We start from the raw sequence: 18,239 nt of genomic DNA on the forward strand, positions 1-18,239 counted from the left end.
GGAAGAACAGGTGCAGTAACCAACCCCCACCAGCACCCTGCGCCACAGGAGCACCACTCTGTCTCTACCATGACGCCAGCATCCTGGACTAGGTTTGGGGAGCAGCAGAACACAGATCGAGGCCAAGTGCAGCCAGTCATCAGGTGCACAGCTGCAAGCACACATAGCCAGGCTGAGCGACAGCACAGATAAACGCTGCTGTCCATACAGACTATGGGTGTGACCTCTTGGGACAATAACCAGCTCAGAAAAGATCTGCCAGAGGGGGGCTCTGCTGCTCGGCCTGGACACCAGGGCCTGCTGAGACGTCACAGCTCCCTCTCAGAGATGACTGAAGGTGACATAAAGCACCACCTAGGGCAGGACACAAGGTGCACAGAGCATAGAGCTGGCAACGGAATGGTCAGCAGCCCAGACCTGCTACACGTGCCCATGCTCTGCTAGTGTGGGAAGACCCACGGACACCACCGTCAGGGCACCGCGGCGACTCTCCTTAGAAGACCATCCTTGGCCTCCTGCATCCATGCCCACATCGAAGCGTATGAGGATTCCCCTTCTCCCGCACAAGGACCTCCCACCATGCACTGAGATGAGCAGAACCAGGAACAGACCCGCCTTCCACCTCGGCTGCTCTGAGTGTCTGCGGGGGTCCCGTCTGCCCACAGAAGGGGCTAAGCAGATCTTTCAGCTAAATTATCATCTAGTCAAACTGAGTCAACTGGAGCCAGTGTCGTTCCAGAGCCACCAGGAAAACTTGGCTGAGACCAGGGTTATGCTGTGTCTGCAGGAGAAAGTGCAATTTCCCCAAGAGAAGGACCCAGCAGAGCCCGTGGGGCCAGGACCCGACGAGGAGGGGAGGAGAGCAGGCATTGGACCGGAGGAGGTGCAGAGCAGCCATCAGAGTGGGGGGTTAGTGACGAATCTCTGCAGGTGCAGCCCATGTGCCAGAGCATCTTTGAGCTTCCTAAGGCCGGGACCTCATGGAAGCCGCACCCTAGAGCTTGAAGGCAAAGCTCCACAGCCCAGAGTTTCCATGGAGCATGAGCCCAGATGTGGATCCCAGTCGGTGAGCCACACAACACCCATCCCAAAGCCACCACATGTCTGATTCAAGGCAGAAGCAGCTTCCACACATACAAGTCTCATGTTCCCAAGCACAGTTCTGGAAGTGATGCCGGGGACCAGGACAAAGCTTCTCCATTCCAGGAAAGAAGCCATGGGATGAGGAGACCCACCTGAGCAGACGACCCCCGCGTCCTCGTGGTGTCCACAGTTATGGGAGAGCCAGCCACGGTGGGAACAGCTCCACAGGTTGGGCTCGCTGCCTGAGCAGCTCACGTCATCCAGGACAATCGACCCCGAGCCCTGACCGAACCGGGCACTGGCTGGGGCGGACAGGGCCGTGCCACAGCCCAGCTGTCTGCACACCACGTGAGCGTCATTGAGGTCCCAGCTGTCGTCACACACGGTGCCCCAGGAACCCTGGTACAGGACCTCCACCCGGCCCTCACACCGGTCACTTCCATTCACCAGTCTCAGTTGCAAACCGGATATATCCACTAGAGGAAAGCAAAGGACAGGTCATCCATCCCTGTCTTGAGCATAAGGATCCACATCATGTCTCCCACTAAGAGGACTATCAAGATCCAAGGCACCTAAGCTAGTATCGCCATCAATTTTTACAGAGATGGAATGTTATCAGTGTAAGCTAACAGGTACAGGTATACGTGGTGTCCTTGGATACCTGGTACAGGACCTCCACCCAGCCCTGGCAACAGCCACCTCCATTCACGCGCCGCAGTACCAATCCAGATGGGAAATCTACAGGGGAACACAGGACACGGCATCACCCCTGTCTGGAGGTGAGGGATCTAAGGTCGTTCCACACTCGGGAGATTCCAATGCCAAAGGCCTCTTGAGCTGCGTCACCCTTGACTATGTCCAGAATTTGTTCATCACAGGGTACGGGCAGGGACACTGTACACTTCCAGGTTTGAAGCTCTGGTGATGGAAGCACCCAGGGTTTCAGTGGAAGCAACCGGAATGAGCACTCTGCTCCAACTCTGGCACTCATGGGACACAGCTCTGCACAGAGAAATTATTGCACCAGACCTCGCCCAGCATAAGCACCTGGTGACTTCTGTATGGAACTGTCGGGGTCTGCCCATGTCTGTGGACGACTGGATCTCGGTCAGACTCTGCACATCAGGTCTGGTACCTGCTCCTGTCAGGTCTGAAGTCCAAGGCCTCAGAGACAAGCACAAGGTCACCTGGCATCAACAGGGCCTCCAGCTCACACCCCGAATATGTGGAGAGGGACCGTGCCTCAGCCCCTGGACAGGATCCTACTGGACACGGGTCCCGGCCTCAAGGACACGACCTTCAGACACTGTGCCCTCCACACCCCCGATGCCCAGGGACAAGAATGAGGCCCCGCACACTGGCAGCCTCCTCCTCTCAGCAGCAGCTCCAGGGTCCATTCAGAGCCAGGCAGTGAGCCCCAGGGACGGCGAGGGGACACTCACCTGGGGTGGATTCTTGGATGATCGTGGTCGGCCATGTTTCTGTAAAGGGCAACAAGGACAAGGCAAAAGTTACACCTGAAGGAAAAGGGCCAAGAACAAAATGTTCCCTGGACCAGGCAGCTGTCACAACCGTGGTTCCGCTCCAGGCCCTGCCCCTTGCTCCCTGTGTCTGCTCAGGGCTCCTGCTCCAGCTCAGCCATGGACAAGGCCCTGCTGGACTTCCCTGGCCCCTCCAGGTCTCGACCCTGCAATATCTCTGCTCAGGCAAAACACCTTTGCCTGCTCCATCTGCTCCATCTTCAGTCAACAACCCTGGCTGGAACACCATTGTCCAGAATTGATGTACTGAACATGAGAATTGGGCAGGGCAGTGAGACAGGGAAGGTGAGGGTAGCATTGGACTGACTGGTCACCGGAAGCCTCAGATCCTTCTCCCTGCACCCACCTCATCCCCTGGCACTGTATGCCACTCCTGGGTGCAACTGTGGCCCTGCTGCATCTGAGTCGAAAGAACAGGGCCTTTGCCAATAAGGACGGGGGGACTCACCTGGTAGGGGTGTGGTCGTGGGCACGGCATCTGTGACAAAGAGAAGAAGATTAGACACAAAGCACACAGCTGTCACCTGGCAACACAGGCCCCAGAGTCCTGATGAAGTCACATACAGAACTGGCAGTCCTCACGCCCACACCCTTCATTTCAGGGAACTCTGCCCTGCATCCCACTGCCACGGCCTGCACCTCTGCCTCCTGAGGCTACGTCTCCACCAAGGTGTTGTCATCACCTGTGCAGTGTCACCCAGGGCAGGGGCACACAGACACCCCAAGCAGCGCACTGATGAAGACCCTAACCCCATCTTCAGGGTGGGACCATGCTGTCTCCTCCTGGTCTCCTAGATACGCTCTGCAGTTATGCTCCATCCCTAGGGTCCCACCTGTCCCCTAAGGTCACCTGTGCCTCTTCCCAACCTTCCCTGTGTCCTTACCCACTTCCCTCCCTCAGCTTCCTGGAATGCTAAGGGGACGACTGAACCAGGAATCTTTCCTCTGTGGGAGATTCCAGGAACACCCAGGATCACAGGCACACAGGAGAGGAGACACTTTAACAGCCACCACCCCAAAGGGGCTGACCCTAACAAGGATGCCCAGGACAAGTGCGGGAGGGAATTCAGGGCAGGTCGATGAGAAGTGAAAACCTCTTTGTTTCTGGCCTCCCTGCAGGGACCCTGTGCAGAACCTGGTGTCCCAGCCCCCTCGAGGAAACACAGGCCAAGGCTTGCAGCAAGGGACACATCCTGACCACATTATTCCTCCACTGGGGAGGCGGCTGTGACCTCAGCTCTGCTGCTCCTGAGTCACTTTCAGACTCATAGGATGACAGCCGGGTGGGGTCTGAATAGGAAACCTGCTTGCTCTGAATGAGGGATTCTCTGTCATTGACCCCAGAATGAAGGTGTGGGAGCAGGCCCAGGGCCCCTGGGACAAGCATAGCCTGGGGAGCGGGGCACCCACCTGAGCAGATGACCCCTGCGTCCTCCTGGTGTCCACAGTTGTGCAAGAGCCAGCCGCGGTGGTGGCAGCTCCACAGGTACGCCTCATGCCCTGAGCAGCTCACATCGTCCAGGACAATCTGGCCAGGGCCCTGACCAAACTGCGCATTTCCTGGGGCTGACACAGCCATGCCACAGCCCAGCTGTCTGCACACCACCTGGGCGTCATTGATGTCCCAGCCGTCGTCACACACGGTGCCCCAGGAACCCTGGTACAGGACCTCCACCCGGCCCTGGCAACGGCCACCTCCATTCACGAGTCGCAGTTCCAATCCAGATGGGAAATCTACAGGGGGACACAGGACACGGCATCACCCCTGTCTGGAGGTGAGGGATCTAAGGTCGTTCCACACTCGGGAGATTCCAATGGCAAAGGCCTCTTGAGCTGGGTCGCCCTTGACTATGTCCAGAATTTCATTCATCACAGGGCTACGGGCAGGGACACTGTACACTTCCATGTCGGAGGAAGCTCCAGTGTTGGAAGCACCCAGGGTTTCAGTGGAATGACAGGAACCACTGTGCATTCCCACCTCTGTGCACACACAGCACAGAGCTCTGCAGAGACATGATGGCCTCAGATTCTACCCGTGTTCAGGAGCTTGAGGGCACACGTAGGGTCTGAGTCTGGCAATGTGTGTGGATGGCGGGGCCTTATTCAACTATATACATAAGGCCTTTTTACCCACTCTTATCAGGCCTCAGAGACAAGCACAAGGTCACCTGGCATCAACAGGGCCTCCAGCTCACACCCCGAATATGTGGAGAGGGACCATGCCTCAGCCCCTGGACAGGATCCTACTGGACACGGGTCCCGGCCTCAAGGACACGACCTTCAGACACTGTGCTCTCCACACCCCCGATGCCCAGGGACAAGAATGAGGCCCCGCACACTGGCAGCCTCCTCCTCTCAGCAGCAGCTCCAGGGTCCATTCAGAGCCAGGCAGTGAGCCCCAGGGACGGCGAGGGGACACTCACCTGGGGTGGATTCTTGGATGATCGTGCTCGGCCATGTTTCTGTAAAGGGCAACAAGGACAAGGCAAAAGTTACACCTGAAGGAAAAGGGCCAAGAACAAAATGTTCCCTGGACCAGGCAGCTGTCACAACCGTGGTTCTGCTCCAGACCCTGCCCCTTGCTCCCTGTGTCTCCTCAGGGCTCCTGCTCCAGCTCAGCCATGGACAAGGCCCTGCTGGACTTCCCTGGCCCCTCCAGGTCTCGACCCTGCAATATCTCTGCTCAGGCAAAACACCTTTGCCTGCTCCATCTGCTCCATCTTCAGTCAACAACCCTGGCTGGAACACCATTGTCCAGAATTGATGTACTGAACATGAGAATTGGGCAGGGCAGTGAGACAGGGAAGGTGAGGGTAGCATTGGACTGACTGGTCACCGGAAGCCTCAGATCCTTCTCCCTGCACCCACCTCATCCCCTGGCACTGTATGCCACTCCTGGGTGCAACTGTGGCCCTGCTGCATCTGAGTCGAAAGAACAGGGCCTTTGCCAATAAGGACGGGGGGACTCACCTGGTAGGGGTGTGGTCGTGGGCACGGCATCTGTGACAAAGAGAAGAAGATTAGACACAAAGCACACAGCTGTCACCTGGCAACACAGGCCCCAGAGTCCTGATGAAGTCACATACAGAACTGGCAGTCCTCACGCCCACACCCTTCATTTCAGGGAACTCTGCCCTGCATCCCACTGCCACGGCCTGCACCTCTGCCTCCTGAGGCTACGTCTCCACCAAGGTGTTGTCATCACCTGTGCAGTGTCACCCAGGGCAGGGGCACACAGACACCCCAAGCAGCGCACTGATGAAGACCCTAACCCCATCTTCAGGGTGGGACCATGCTGTCTCCTCCTGGTCTCCTAGATACGCTCTGCAGTTATGCTCCATCCCTAGGGTCCCACCTGTCCCCTAAGGTCACCTGTGCCTCTTCCCAACCTTCCCTGTGACCTTACCCACTTCCCTCCCTCAGCTTCCTGGAATGCTAAGGGGACGACTGAACCAGGAATCTTTCCTCTGTGGGAGATTCCAGGAACACCCAGGATCACAGGCACACAGGAGAGGAGACACTTTAACAGCCACCACCCCAAAGGGGCTGACCCTAACAAGGATGCCCAGGACAAGTGCGGGAGGGAATTCAGGGCAGGTCGATGAGAAGTGAAAACCTCTTTGTTTCTGGCCTCCCTGCAGGGACCCTGTGCAGAACCTGGTGTCCCAGCCCCCTCGAGGAAACACAGGCCAAGGCTTGCAGCAAGGGACACATCCTGACCACATTATTCCTCCACTGGGGAGGCGGCTGTGACCTCAGCTCTGCTGCTCCTGAGTCACTTTCAGACTCATAGGATGACAGCCGGGTGGGGTCTGAATAGGAAACCTGCTTGCTCTGAATGAGGGATTCTCTGTCATTGACCCCAGAATGAAGGTGTGGGAGCAGGCCCAGGGCCCCTGGGACAAGCATAGCCTGGGGAGCGGGGCACCCACCTGAGCAGATGACCCCTGCGTCCTCCTGGTGTCCACAGTTGTGCAAGAGCCAGCCGCGGTGGTGGCAGCTCCACAGGTACGCCTCATGCCCTGAGCAGCTCACATCGTCCAGGACAATCTGGCCAGGGCCCTGACCAAACCGCGCATTTCCTGGGGCTGACACAGCCATGCCACAGCCCAGCTGTCTGCACACCACCTGGGCGTCATTGATGTCCCAGCCGTCGTCACACACGGTGCCCCAGGAACCCTGGTACAGGACCTCCACCCGGCCCTGGCAACGGCCACCTCCATTCACGAGTCGCAGTTCCAATCCAGGTGGGAAATCTACAGGGGGACACAGGACACGGCATCACCCCTGTCTGGAGGTGAGGGATCTAAGGTCGTTCCACACTCGGGAGATTCCAATGGCAAAGGCCTCTTGAGCTGGGTCGCCCTTGACTATGTCCAGAATTTGTTCATCACAGGGCTACGGGCAGGGACACTGTACACTTCCATGTCGGAGGAAGCTCCAGTGTTGGAAGCACCCAGGGTTTCAGTGGAATGACAGGAACCACTGTGCATTCCCACCTCTGTGCACACACAGCACAGAGCTCTGCAGAGACATGATGGCCTCAGATTCTACCCGTGTTCAGGAGCTTGAGGGCACACATAGGGTCTGAGTCTGGCAATGTGTGTGGATGGCGGGGCCTTATTCAACTATATACATAAGGCCTTTTTACCCACTCTTATCAGGCCTCAGAGACAAGCACAAGGTCACCTGGCATCAACAGGGCCTCCAGCTCACACCCCGAATATGTGGAGAGGGACCATGCCTCAGCCCTGGACAGGATCCCACTAGACACGGATCCCGGCCTCAAGGACACGACCTTCAGACACTGTGCTCTCCACACCCCCGATGCCCAGGGACAAGAATGAGGCCCCGCACACTGGCAGCCTCCTCCTCTCAGCAGCAGCTCCAGGGTCCATTCAGAGCCAGGCAGTGAGCCCCAGGGACGGCGAGGGGACACTCACCTGGGGTGGATTCTTGGATGATCGTGGTCGGCCATGTTTCTGTAAAGGGCAACAAGGACAAGGCAAAAGTTACACCTGAAGGAAAAGGGCCAAGAACAAAATGTTCCCTGGACCAGGCAGCTGTCACAACCGTGGTTCTGCTCCAGACCCTGCCCCTTGCTCCCTGTGTCTCCTCAGGGCTCCTGCTCCAGCTCAGCCATGGACAAGGCCCTGCTGGACTTCCCTGGCCCCTCCAGGTCTCGACCCTGCAATATCTCTGCTCAGGCAAAACACCTTTGCCTGCTCCATCTGCTCCATCTTCAGTCAACAACCCTGGCTGGAACACCATTGTCCAGAATTGATGTACTGAACATGAGAATTGGGCAGGGCAGTGAGACAGGGAAGGTGAGGGTAGCATTGGACTGACTGGTCACCGGAAGCCTCAGATCCTTCTCCCTGCACCCACCTCATCCCCTGGCACTGTATGCCACTCCTGGGTGCAACTGTGGCCCTGCTGCATCTGAGTCGAAAGAACAGGGCCTTTGCCAATAAGGACGGGGGGACTCACCTGGTAGGGGTGTGGTCGTGGGCACGGCATCTGTGACAAAGAGAAGAAGATTAGACACAAAGCACACAGCTGTCACCTGGCAACACAGGCCCCAGAGTCCTGATGAAGTCACATACAGAACTGGCAGTCCTCACGCCCACACCCTTCATTTCAGGGAACTCTGCCCTGCATCCCACTGCCACGGCCTGCACCTCTGCCTCCTGAGGCTACATCTCCACCAAGGTGTTGTCATCACTTGTGCAGTGTCACCCAGGGCAGGGGCACACAGACACCCCAAGCAGCGCACTGATGAAGACCCTAACCCCATCTTCAGGGTGGGACCATGCTGTCTCCTCCTGGTCTCCTAGATACGCTCTGCAGTTATGCTCCATCCCTAGGGTCCCACCTGTCCCCTAAGGTCACCTGTGCCTCTTCCCAACCTTCCCTGTGTCCTTACCCACTTCCCTCCCTCAGCTTCCTGGAATGCTAAGGGGACCACTGAACCAGGAATCTTTCCTCTGTGGGAGATTCCAGAAACACCCAGGATCACAGGCACACAGGAGAGGAGACACTTTAACAGCCACCACCCCAAAGGGGCTGACCCTAACAAGGATGCCCAGGACAAGTGCGGGAGGGAATTCAGGGCAGGTCGATGAGAAGTGAAAACCTCTTTGTTTCTGGCCTCCCTGCAGGGACCCTGTGCAGAACCTGGTGTCCCAGCCCCCTCGAGGAAACATAGGCCAAGGCTTGCAGCAAGGGACACATCCTGACCACATTATTCCTCCACTGGGGAGGCGGCTGTGACCTCAGCTCTGCTGCTCCTGAGTCACTTTCAGACTCATAGGATGACAGCCGGGTGGGGTCTGAATAGGAAACCTGCTTGCTCTGAATGAGGGATTCTCTGTCATTGACCCCAGAATGAAGGTGTGGGAGCAGGCCCAGGGCCCCTGGGACAAGCATAGCCTGGGGAGCGGGGCACCCACCTGAGCAGATGACCCCTGCGTCCTCCTGGTGTCCACAGTTGTGCAAGAGCCAGCCGCGGTGGTGGCAGCTCCACAGGTACGCCTCATGCCCTGAGCAGCTCACATCGTCCAGGACAATCTGGCCAGGGCCCTGACCAAACCGCGCATTTCCTGGGGCTGACACAGCCATGCCACAGCCCAGCTGTCTGCACACCACCTGGGCGTCATTGATGTCCCAGCCGTCGTCACACACGGTGCCCCAGGAACCCTGGTACAGGACCTCCACCCGGCCCTGGCAACGGCCACCTCCATTCACGAGTCGCAGTTCCAATCCAGGTGGGAAATCTACAGGGGAACACAGGACACGGCATCACCCCTGTCTGGAGGTGAGGGATCTAAGGTCGTTCCACACTCGGGAGATTCCAATGGCAAAGGCCTCTTGAGCTGGGTCGCCCTTGACTATGTCCAGAATTTCATTCATCACAGGGCTACGGGCAGGGACACTGTACACTTCCATGTCGGAGGAAGCTCCAGTGTTGGAAGCACCCAGGGTTTCAGTGGAATGACAGGAACCACTGTGCATTCCCACCTCTGTGCACACACAGCACAGAGCTCTGCAGAGACATGATGGCCTCAGATTCTACCCGTGTTCAGGAGCTTGAGGGCACACGTAGGGTCTGAGTCTGGCAATGTGTGTGGATGGCGGGGCCTTATTCAACTATATACATAAGGCCTTTTTACCCACTCTTATCAGGCCTCAGAGACAAGCACAAGGTCACCTGGCATCAACAGGGCCTCCAGCTCACACCCCGAATATGTGGAGAGGGACCATGCCTCAGCCCCTGGACAGGATCCTACTGGACACGGGTCCCGGCCTCAAGGACACGACCTTCAGACACTGTGCTCTCCACACCCCCGATGCCCAGGGACAAGAATGAGGCCCCGCACACTGGCAGCCTCCTCCTCTCAGCAGCAGCTCCAGGGTCCATTCAGAGCCAGGCAGTGAGCCCCAGGGACGGCGAGGGGACACTCACCTGGGGTGGATTCTTGGATGATCGTGCTCGGCCATGTTTCTGTAAAGGGCAACAAGGACAAGGCAAAAGTTACACCTGAAGGAAAAGGGCCAAGAACAAAATGTTCCCTGGACCAGGCAGCTGTCACAACCGTGGTTCTGCTCCAGACCCTGCCCCTTGCTCCCTGTGTCTCCTCAGGGCTCCTGCTCCAGCTCAGCCATGGACAAGGCCCTGCTGGACTTCCCTGGCCCCTCCAGGTCTCGACCCTGCAATATCTCTGCTCAGGCAAAACACCTTTGCCTGTTCCACGTGCTCCATCCTTAGTCAGCAACTCCGGCACACCACTGTCCAGACTCTGACACTTTTAACAAGCATTAGGAGGGGCTCTGAGTCGGTGAGGGTGGGGGTAGCATAATGACTGGTCACCAGGTTAGCTGGCGCTAACCTGACGTTGGATTCAAGGTGCAGAATATTTCTTGCATGTTCCTACTAAGGGTCAAGGTCTCGGGGCTGGTAGGAGATTCAGAGGTTCTCGGTAAACAAGGATCTCTAAGTGGCCTGAGCTCTACCAGGTCATGAATTCTTCATGAGGAAAAGGACAACGACTGCTCTGCCAGAACCTGAGTCTCTAGAGCTCCAGGTGACTGCAGCTCCTCTTCCCAGCGAAATCCTGGAGGCGCCTAGGACTGTCTGTGTGTTTTCTATCCAGCCCTTTTTCTGGGCAGAGTCTTGGACCCACCCCAAGAGACAGGACTCCTCTTGCAGGAGAGAAGCCTGATGACCCCAGGATGTCCTAGGAGCAACACTGACATATGTCCATCTTTTCTCTACTGATTTCTCTTATCCTATTGCACTGGCTTGTATCTCCAGTACAACACTGAATAGCACTGGGGTTGGAGGGCACACTTGCCTTGTTTGTGACTTTAGTGAAGATTCTTCTACGGTTTCCCTTTGAAGCAAGATACTAGGTGTAAATGTATCCTTTCAAGCTGCTCCAATGAGCACTGACACTTATCTGGACACCTACAAGAATTACCTGGGTGCCAGGGCTTAGAGAGGAGGTCATCTAAGCGCTACTCTTAAGCTACTGCAGTCAGGGGACAGAGGATCTGCTATTGGCCTTACCTAGGAGGTCTCCAGATCTAGTAGAAGGGTGGCCCCTTCCCACACCGCAGGTCCCGACGGGAGCAGCTCCAGGTAAGTCCTGGCTACAGTCTTGTCACATGCATGTCAACTGAACCCCTCTGCCCCTTGCCTCCCTCCCTGGCTGGGCTTGTGAGGCCCTGCTGCTCTTTCTACTGTGTACAGAGACCCAGGAGAAACCACCACAGAGGAATGAGCAGCTTTTCCTCTTGCAGCATGAGCTACAGAACCCCTAGCACCAGGACACGGGGCTCCACCATGGAGTATCTTCAGGTTGGTCTGCCCCCATCTCAGGAGCATGACCCATGGACAGGACTCCTGCTCAGGGCAGAGGCTTAATTCATAAGGCTCCTCCTTAGGAGCCTAGCCCCTCTCCTGCATGCTCTGCCCCACTCTGGGTCAGACATGGACGCATGGATGCAGCCGGGGAAGGAGCCCACAGGGATTCCTCGTGGCAGACATTACCTTCTGTCGTTGTTCGCACAGGAGTCCGTGAGGAAGACAAGGAATCTGCAGGATGAAATGGTTGAATGTCAGCCCTCATTTGAAGGGGAGTGGCCCTTGCTTCCTCAGCTCTGAAACCAACAAGGGCCAGACCAGAGATCCCGAAGGCCCTCCCCATGGCTAAAAGGCTGTGGCTTTTCCTTGTGAAGCCCAATGCCATGCCTGCGATTTTGCCAGCCCCTCTTCAGCACTGGTAAACTGCCATGAGCATCCTCCACCCTGCCACCATCCTCTACCTCCCCTGCTTCCATGGTATCCACCTAAAACCTGGTCCACGAACAGCCCACCCTAGCCACAGTCAGACTCCCAGTAACATCCGGCTGCTTCTATAGCTCACACACACCCCCACGTGGCAAACATTGACCAGTACTGAGCTATTCCTGAGAAGATGGCCCCAAGTTCCCAAAGAGGCATTTCAGAATGCTGGAGTAAAACCGCTCAGAGGCGACTCCCTGGGGGCACCTGTTCCCAAGTGGTGGCTGGAATATCATGGCCACGTGGTGCACGTGGCATTACACAGAGGCCAGTCCACACTGCACTGCACACACTAGGGGATGCCCTAAAGTGGACTGTTCACCCAGAAGCTCCTCTTTGGGGTACCTTCTGGGGAACTTGGAGGATTCTTCGTGGATTAAAGGTCTTGTCGGTGTTTGAACACCTGCCAGCACCAAGCAAGAACACAAGAAATACAGCTTTGGGATTGGATGCAGCCTGGGTTGAGGTAGGGACAACTTCCTTCTCACTAGGTTGTCTTCTGCGTGTCATTTAGTGTGATATAGAGGACATACTGGTCACCTCTGATTGGATCTTGGTGCATATTTAAGTATTAAAGACCTGAGTTCCCCATCCTCCTACCACGTAGAGGATATTTACTTAGATATCCCGGGCCAGGGATGGTCACCATGCTGCTCGCCAAAGCCAGGCCACCAAGCAATGGTGTTGGCCGCCTGCGAAGGGAGCGTGAATTGAAACCTGAGCCCAACACTTCCCAGTGCTAGGACAACAGGCAGATCCCTTAGTGCCTCTGGGCCTGGATGCTTGCGTGTGTGAAAAAGGCCAGGGGCTGCTGCATGGTTCACAGCAGAGTGTGTGGACTGCAAACATGTGTGTGCACGTGCACACACACACACACACCACGGTATCAACCCAGTCAGCACCTGTCCTTGGAGTCACACAGGTGACAGCACAGCGACATTCGCACTACCTGAGCACACGACTCCGGCGTCTTCCCTGTGGCCACACTCATGGTTGTACCACCCGTCATGAGGACAGCTCGACAGATCAGGCTCCCATCCTGAGCAGTACACAGCGCCCAAGAGAATGTTCCCCGAGCCCTGACCAAAATGAGCCCCGCCCAGGGCAGACACGGAACGGCCACAGCCAAGCTGCCGACAGACGACATCTGCATCCTGGGTGTCCCAGCTGTCGTCACACACGGTGCCCCAGTAGCCTTGGTACAGGACCTCCACCCGGCCCTGACACCGGTCACCTCCATCCACCAGTCTCACGGGCAAACCTGCATTGACACAGCGGGAAGTCCTCGGCTTCACGATCGCTGTCCCCCTGGCTTGCCCCGCCCTGCACCCCCCTCCCCCCTGCCTCGGCCACCCCACACTGGTCTCTCCCTCTTCAGGACCTAACGTACCACTCACTGTCTTTGCCCCTTTCTCACTTGGCCTTGGCCCCCTGGAGAACCTCATATACTCTGAGAACTCTGCAGACAGAGGACCCCTGGGTCCACCTGTCTGGTCCTGGCCCAGCCCCGAGTTCCAGACCAACGCTTCTACGGCTCCCTGGATGTCAGCAAAGACCTCTCCATGCTCCATGCCAACTGTGGTGGAAATCTGGGGGTCACAGTTGGTGGCTCCTTCTCACCTCTGTATCTGTCACGGGGCTCACTTCTGCCTCTTACTCTCACTGCCATTTCAGCCGGTTTGACCTCCACTGTCTTGAACCTGGCCTTCTCCAGGTGTCACCCAGGTGACTGACCTCTGCCTTCCTTTCTCTAATCACCTAGACTCAGTGTCTCAGTGCTTTGGGAGTGCCTGCTCCATGCCCATTCCTGTGCTAATGGGATGCACCTCTCCACCCAACAGCCTCCAGGTTTTTTCTTTACTAAGCACAGCTGTATTCCAGTCACTTCCCCGTTCAAAGTGTCCCAATTCCCATGAGGATCAAGTCCAAGATAGTGCTGTCCCAAGGGCAGGCCTCACCCTGCCCTGCCAGCCTCCTCTCCCATGAAAGGATGCCCAGTGTAAAGACGGCCACAGCTGGCAGGCCAATGGCACCATGTCGCCGCCCGACATGGTGCCCCTAAGTCACCCACTGCACTGACTACGTAAGAAAAGTAGGCTGTAGGGCTGGAGGGGTCCCAATGCTGGCTGTGGCTATCTTGAAGTTACGAGAAATCTGTGTCAGAGAGTGAGAGGTTGGACTGGGATGGGGGTAAGGAGACAGGTGGTTGCTATTGGTCCAGGGATGGGGGATGGGCCAAGAAAAGAGGGAGGAAAGGCCAATCTCAGGGTCTTCCAAAGGTGTATTCTGGGCCTCCTTACTGCCCCCTGCTGGTCGCTCCTAGAACTGCATCCCTTGCCTCAGCCTATCTCCTCCTGGGTGCCAGAAATCTGCCCCTTGGGTCTTTCCCAGCCACTGTCCTGGGAGGGGAGGGCCTGGCCTCCACCCAGGCCAGGCTGCAGTGGCAGAGTTGTTGCCCTAAGTGGATGTGCAGATGTCCCTGACATATCAAACTTGGGCACAAAAGTCTGCACACTCTCACTGCACACAGTGGGGAGATGGGCTCGGTTAGTCACAGGTGGGGGAAAGGCCCTTCTCCTGGGTTCAAATCTCTTCCCTGCCACTAGCCATACGACCTAGACACAGAAGCATGGACAAATTAGCTAACTATGCCCTGGTTTTCCTATCTGCAAAATGGGCATAAAAACACTTACCTCAGGGCGGTGCTGGGGAGACTTCATGATAATAGGGTTTATTATTTTTTAGCTAAGCATTTATTATGTGCCAGTGCTTTAAATGTTCTTTTGTATTAATTCATGTAATGTATGAAAATAATTTTGTGCAGGATATTTAACAGGTAATTGTAGATGTTAGTTACCTTCTCAATAACTGCTACTACTAGTGAGAAAAAAAAGTACTGATTTTTTTAAACTATCTCTCCTGACACCAAGTTGAAGCTAATTTCATCTCAAGAGTGACTGGGACATAGAAGGAAGAATGAGAGACGGGATTGGCTGAGTGTGCACCTGGGACATGCCCAGGACCTGGGCACCCACATCTCTCAACCCCGCTCCATCCCTACATTCCAAAAAGCAGGCATTTGCTCTAAGGCCAAGGCTGTACTCAGTCTCAACTAGCCAACTGCACCCAAACTGGCCGGGCCAGCCAGAGAAGGCCCTGGAAGAGGAGTGGAGAACGAGAGGGTCTTACCATGGTAGGTGGTATATGGGATCCACTGGCCTAGAAAGAAATCAGACTCAACTTAGAAAAGAGACAATCTACAGGTTGCAGAACCTCACAATCATGCCAGAGGGCGCTGAAGTTCAGTCTTGGCCTGATGCCTCCAGTGGGCTTGCCAAAACGGAGCTGGCAGACTGCAGTAACTGGGTCGCATACGAAGTACTCAATAATCTTAACAAAATAAAGAAAAATAGAGAGCATGTAAAATAGAGGTGCCTATCTCCTGCTTTATAGATTCTTAGCAGAGTGATGCTCCTTTAATGACACTGTCAACACTAAGGTGTGGCTGGACTTCTCATCCTCAAGTGGGTTTGCGAAAACTGTAGATTCCTGAGCTCTGCTCTCCAAAGGGGGTCTCAAGAGAGGTAGAGGGAGGTGGACCCCAGGGTCTGCGTTCAGGCAAGCGCTCTGCTTCTGACACGCCCTGGAGCTTGAGGCAGAGGCAAAATAAAACCGCAGTGCAGCGTGACTGGAGCCACATGGTCCGTTTACACCACCGCTGAAAGAAGACAAACTGTACTTCCTGCGGCCCTCATGCCACTCGTTCAAATGCCACAAGGCAGCATTTATTCTCAGGATACAAGTAACTATAGAGGGTGAAAAACTCAGTCATACAACATATTGGTTTTGAAATACTTACCAGCTGTGGACACATCTGTGGTAGCAGCAGTAGCTACAAAGGAAGGAAAGAGATCAGAGACGCCTGTGCTGCACCCTGGGAGCCATGTGCTGCACCCTGGGAGCCGTGTCCTCCTGTCCTGGGAAGCCAGCAGGGCTCGGAGGCAGAAGCACAGCCAGCACACACAGAGCAACGTCTACTACCCAAGCCAAGAGCACGGACCTCTCAGCAGGGCTGTGCTGCCTCCCAGAATTCAAGCTCAAACAACGCACCTCCATTTTCACGCGTCAGAAAAAGCCAAACGGTGGAATCAGCACAGTCAGCACTGTGCACCTGCAGCTTCACTTCTGCGGACTCAACTGAGGGCAGCTCAGAACTACTTGGGAAAGAGTCAGCTCTGCTACACATGTACAGATTGTCTTCTTGTCGTACAATTCAGTTATGTAGAATTATACAGCAGAACGTATACATGCCATCTAGAGACGGCTCCAAGTACACAGGTGGATGTGGGTGCACCATGTCATTTTATACGAGGATCTTGAGCATCCGCGGACTTTGGTATCCACCAGGGGGTCCTGGAGCCAGTTCCCATGGAAGTGGAGGAACGACCACCTGCAGCAATGGTGCCTGTGTGGTGGTTAATTCAGTCCCTGATAGAGAGCGTAATGCCCCATAAACCAGAAAAGGAAGTGCAAGTACTGCTCAGGACCTGGCAGGAGGATATGACATGAAGGTGGCTCCCGGCCGCGCCCTCTGTCCCACCAGGTCAGAGCTGGGCACCAGAGATCCTGGCTGCCAGCTAGGGGCGCTGGGAGCCAGCAAACTGCTAAGTTCTTAGCGGTGTAAGGTGCTAAGCCAGGCGTGGTCCCTCCCTCCAGAGATGCTAGCGGAGTGGGATCCTAGAAACAACCACAGGGAGCTCAGCACAAGAAGCCCGGGCTGGCCCAGCGGCCATAGGAGATGAGAGTGGCGCCACTCTGTGTGCCTGTGTGTCCAGGTGCGCACCTGTCCCTGCATGTCTGTGTGTCTGTGTTTGTGTGCAGGAGGGACAGCTGTGAGTGTGTGGATGTGTGTGTGAGAGAGGTATGATCTGTTGTATACAAGTGTGTGAATGTGTGTCTGTGTGTGCACCTTCCTCTCCGTGTCTGTGTGTCTGTGTTTGTGTGAGGGAGGTACAGCTGTGAGTTTGTGGATGTGTGTGTGTAAGAGGTATGATCTGTTGTATACAAGTGTGTGTGTGAGTGTGTCTGTGTGTGTGTGAGAGGTAGGATCTGCTGTATACGAGTGGGTGGATGTGTGAGTGTGTCTGTGTGTCTCCTCTGTGTGTGTGGTATGATGTGTTGTATACGAGTGTGTGTGTGAGTGTGTCTCCTCTGTGTGAGAGGTATGATTTATTGTATACAAGTGTGTGTGCGCACACATGCATCTGTGTGTGTGTCTATTGTGTGTCTCTGTGATGCGTCTCTGTGTGAGTGTGTCTGCATGTATGTGGATGTGTTGAGATCCACGGTATTTGGAAAGAGGTCCTATTTAGCCAGCTGGAGGCAGGCAAGAGCCAGAATGCCAGGCAGTGGGAACAGCATGAGACAGGACCACAGCCAGACGTGACACTACTGGAGAGTGGGAAGTGCAGGTTATCCCAGGAAATAGAATAAAATCATGGGTAGAAAACAGGAGGAACATGTGGGGAGCTGAAACCCAGGGGTCGTCAGGCTGTGGGGAGACACAGCCACAGCAGGGCATGGTCTGGTACCCTTCAAGAGACAGAGGAGGGGGGGGGGATGGAGAGAGAGAGAGAGAGAGAGAGAGAGAGAGAGAGAGAGAGAAAGGCAAATGGTCCTGCTCGCACAGAATCTCAGTAAACGGACACTGCCACTCAACAATCGCCGGGCCTCCCCACCAGCTCTGTCCCGGTCACCACGGTCACCACCGGATGCTCTAAGAACACAAAGCCGGGCCTGAGGGATCCAGCTGCAAATCACTGGTCTAACAGTGAGTGACAGCCACAGGTCTGGGATCCTGATCATCTTGTCTGTGTCAGTTACTTGGCCTGATTCGCTCGGCAAATACTGGTCTCAAGCCAGACACGCCTGCAGGAGGAAGGCACGTGGCGGGCATTTACAGGGGAGCCTCTTCTGCCAGTTTCCAGAACACACAAAGCATGTACTTAACCAACGAGGACAAACTCGAGGCTTCTGATGAGTAAGCATCCCTCTTCCCTGAACCTCAAGGATTCTAAGCCCAAGCAATCATTTCCTCTCCTTCATCATATGTAGTGATTGGCGTGGTCTAACTACAACCCTCTGTCCTTCTCAGTCAAAAGCAAAATCAGAAAGCACTGCTCCTTCTAAACACTTGCCAGTCACCATGAATACCAACCACGAATAGCCCTGGAGGTGGAACAAGTAGCTATCACTCGCCACAGCTGGGT

General features: G+C 55.6%; 1 protein-coding gene across 1 annotated transcript in view; it reads right to left on the reverse strand.

Moving 5' to 3' along the window:
* Window positions 1–18,239, reverse strand: part of DMBT1 (deleted in malignant brain tumors 1) — a 71,906-nt gene that overhangs the window by 39,189 nt on the left and 14,478 nt on the right. The window contains exons 4-17 of the mRNA XM_062215181.1: window positions 15,830–15,862; window positions 15,160–15,189; window positions 11,677–11,721; window positions 10,090–10,128; window positions 9,077–9,400; window positions 8,115–8,144; window positions 7,568–7,606; window positions 6,557–6,880; window positions 5,595–5,624; window positions 5,048–5,086; window positions 4,035–4,358; window positions 3,073–3,102; window positions 2,526–2,564; window positions 1,236–1,559 (exon numbers count right to left, since the gene is read on the reverse strand). Coding sequence (XP_062071165.1) covers window positions 1,236–1,559; window positions 2,526–2,564; window positions 3,073–3,102; window positions 4,035–4,358; window positions 5,048–5,086; window positions 5,595–5,624; window positions 6,557–6,880; window positions 7,568–7,606; window positions 8,115–8,144; window positions 9,077–9,400; window positions 10,090–10,128; window positions 11,677–11,721; window positions 15,160–15,189; window positions 15,830–15,862 — 1,650 coding nt within the window. The remainder of the gene's footprint in view (window positions 1–1,235; window positions 1,560–2,525; window positions 2,565–3,072; window positions 3,103–4,034; window positions 4,359–5,047; window positions 5,087–5,594; window positions 5,625–6,556; window positions 6,881–7,567; window positions 7,607–8,114; window positions 8,145–9,076; window positions 9,401–10,089; window positions 10,129–11,676; window positions 11,722–15,159; window positions 15,190–15,829; window positions 15,863–18,239) is intronic.

The sequence above is a fragment of the Lepus europaeus genome, chromosome 17 (assembly GCF_033115175.1).
Source record: "Lepus europaeus isolate LE1 chromosome 17, mLepTim1.pri, whole genome shotgun sequence".
Classification (NCBI taxonomy): Eukaryota; Metazoa; Chordata; class Mammalia; order Lagomorpha; family Leporidae; genus Lepus; species Lepus europaeus.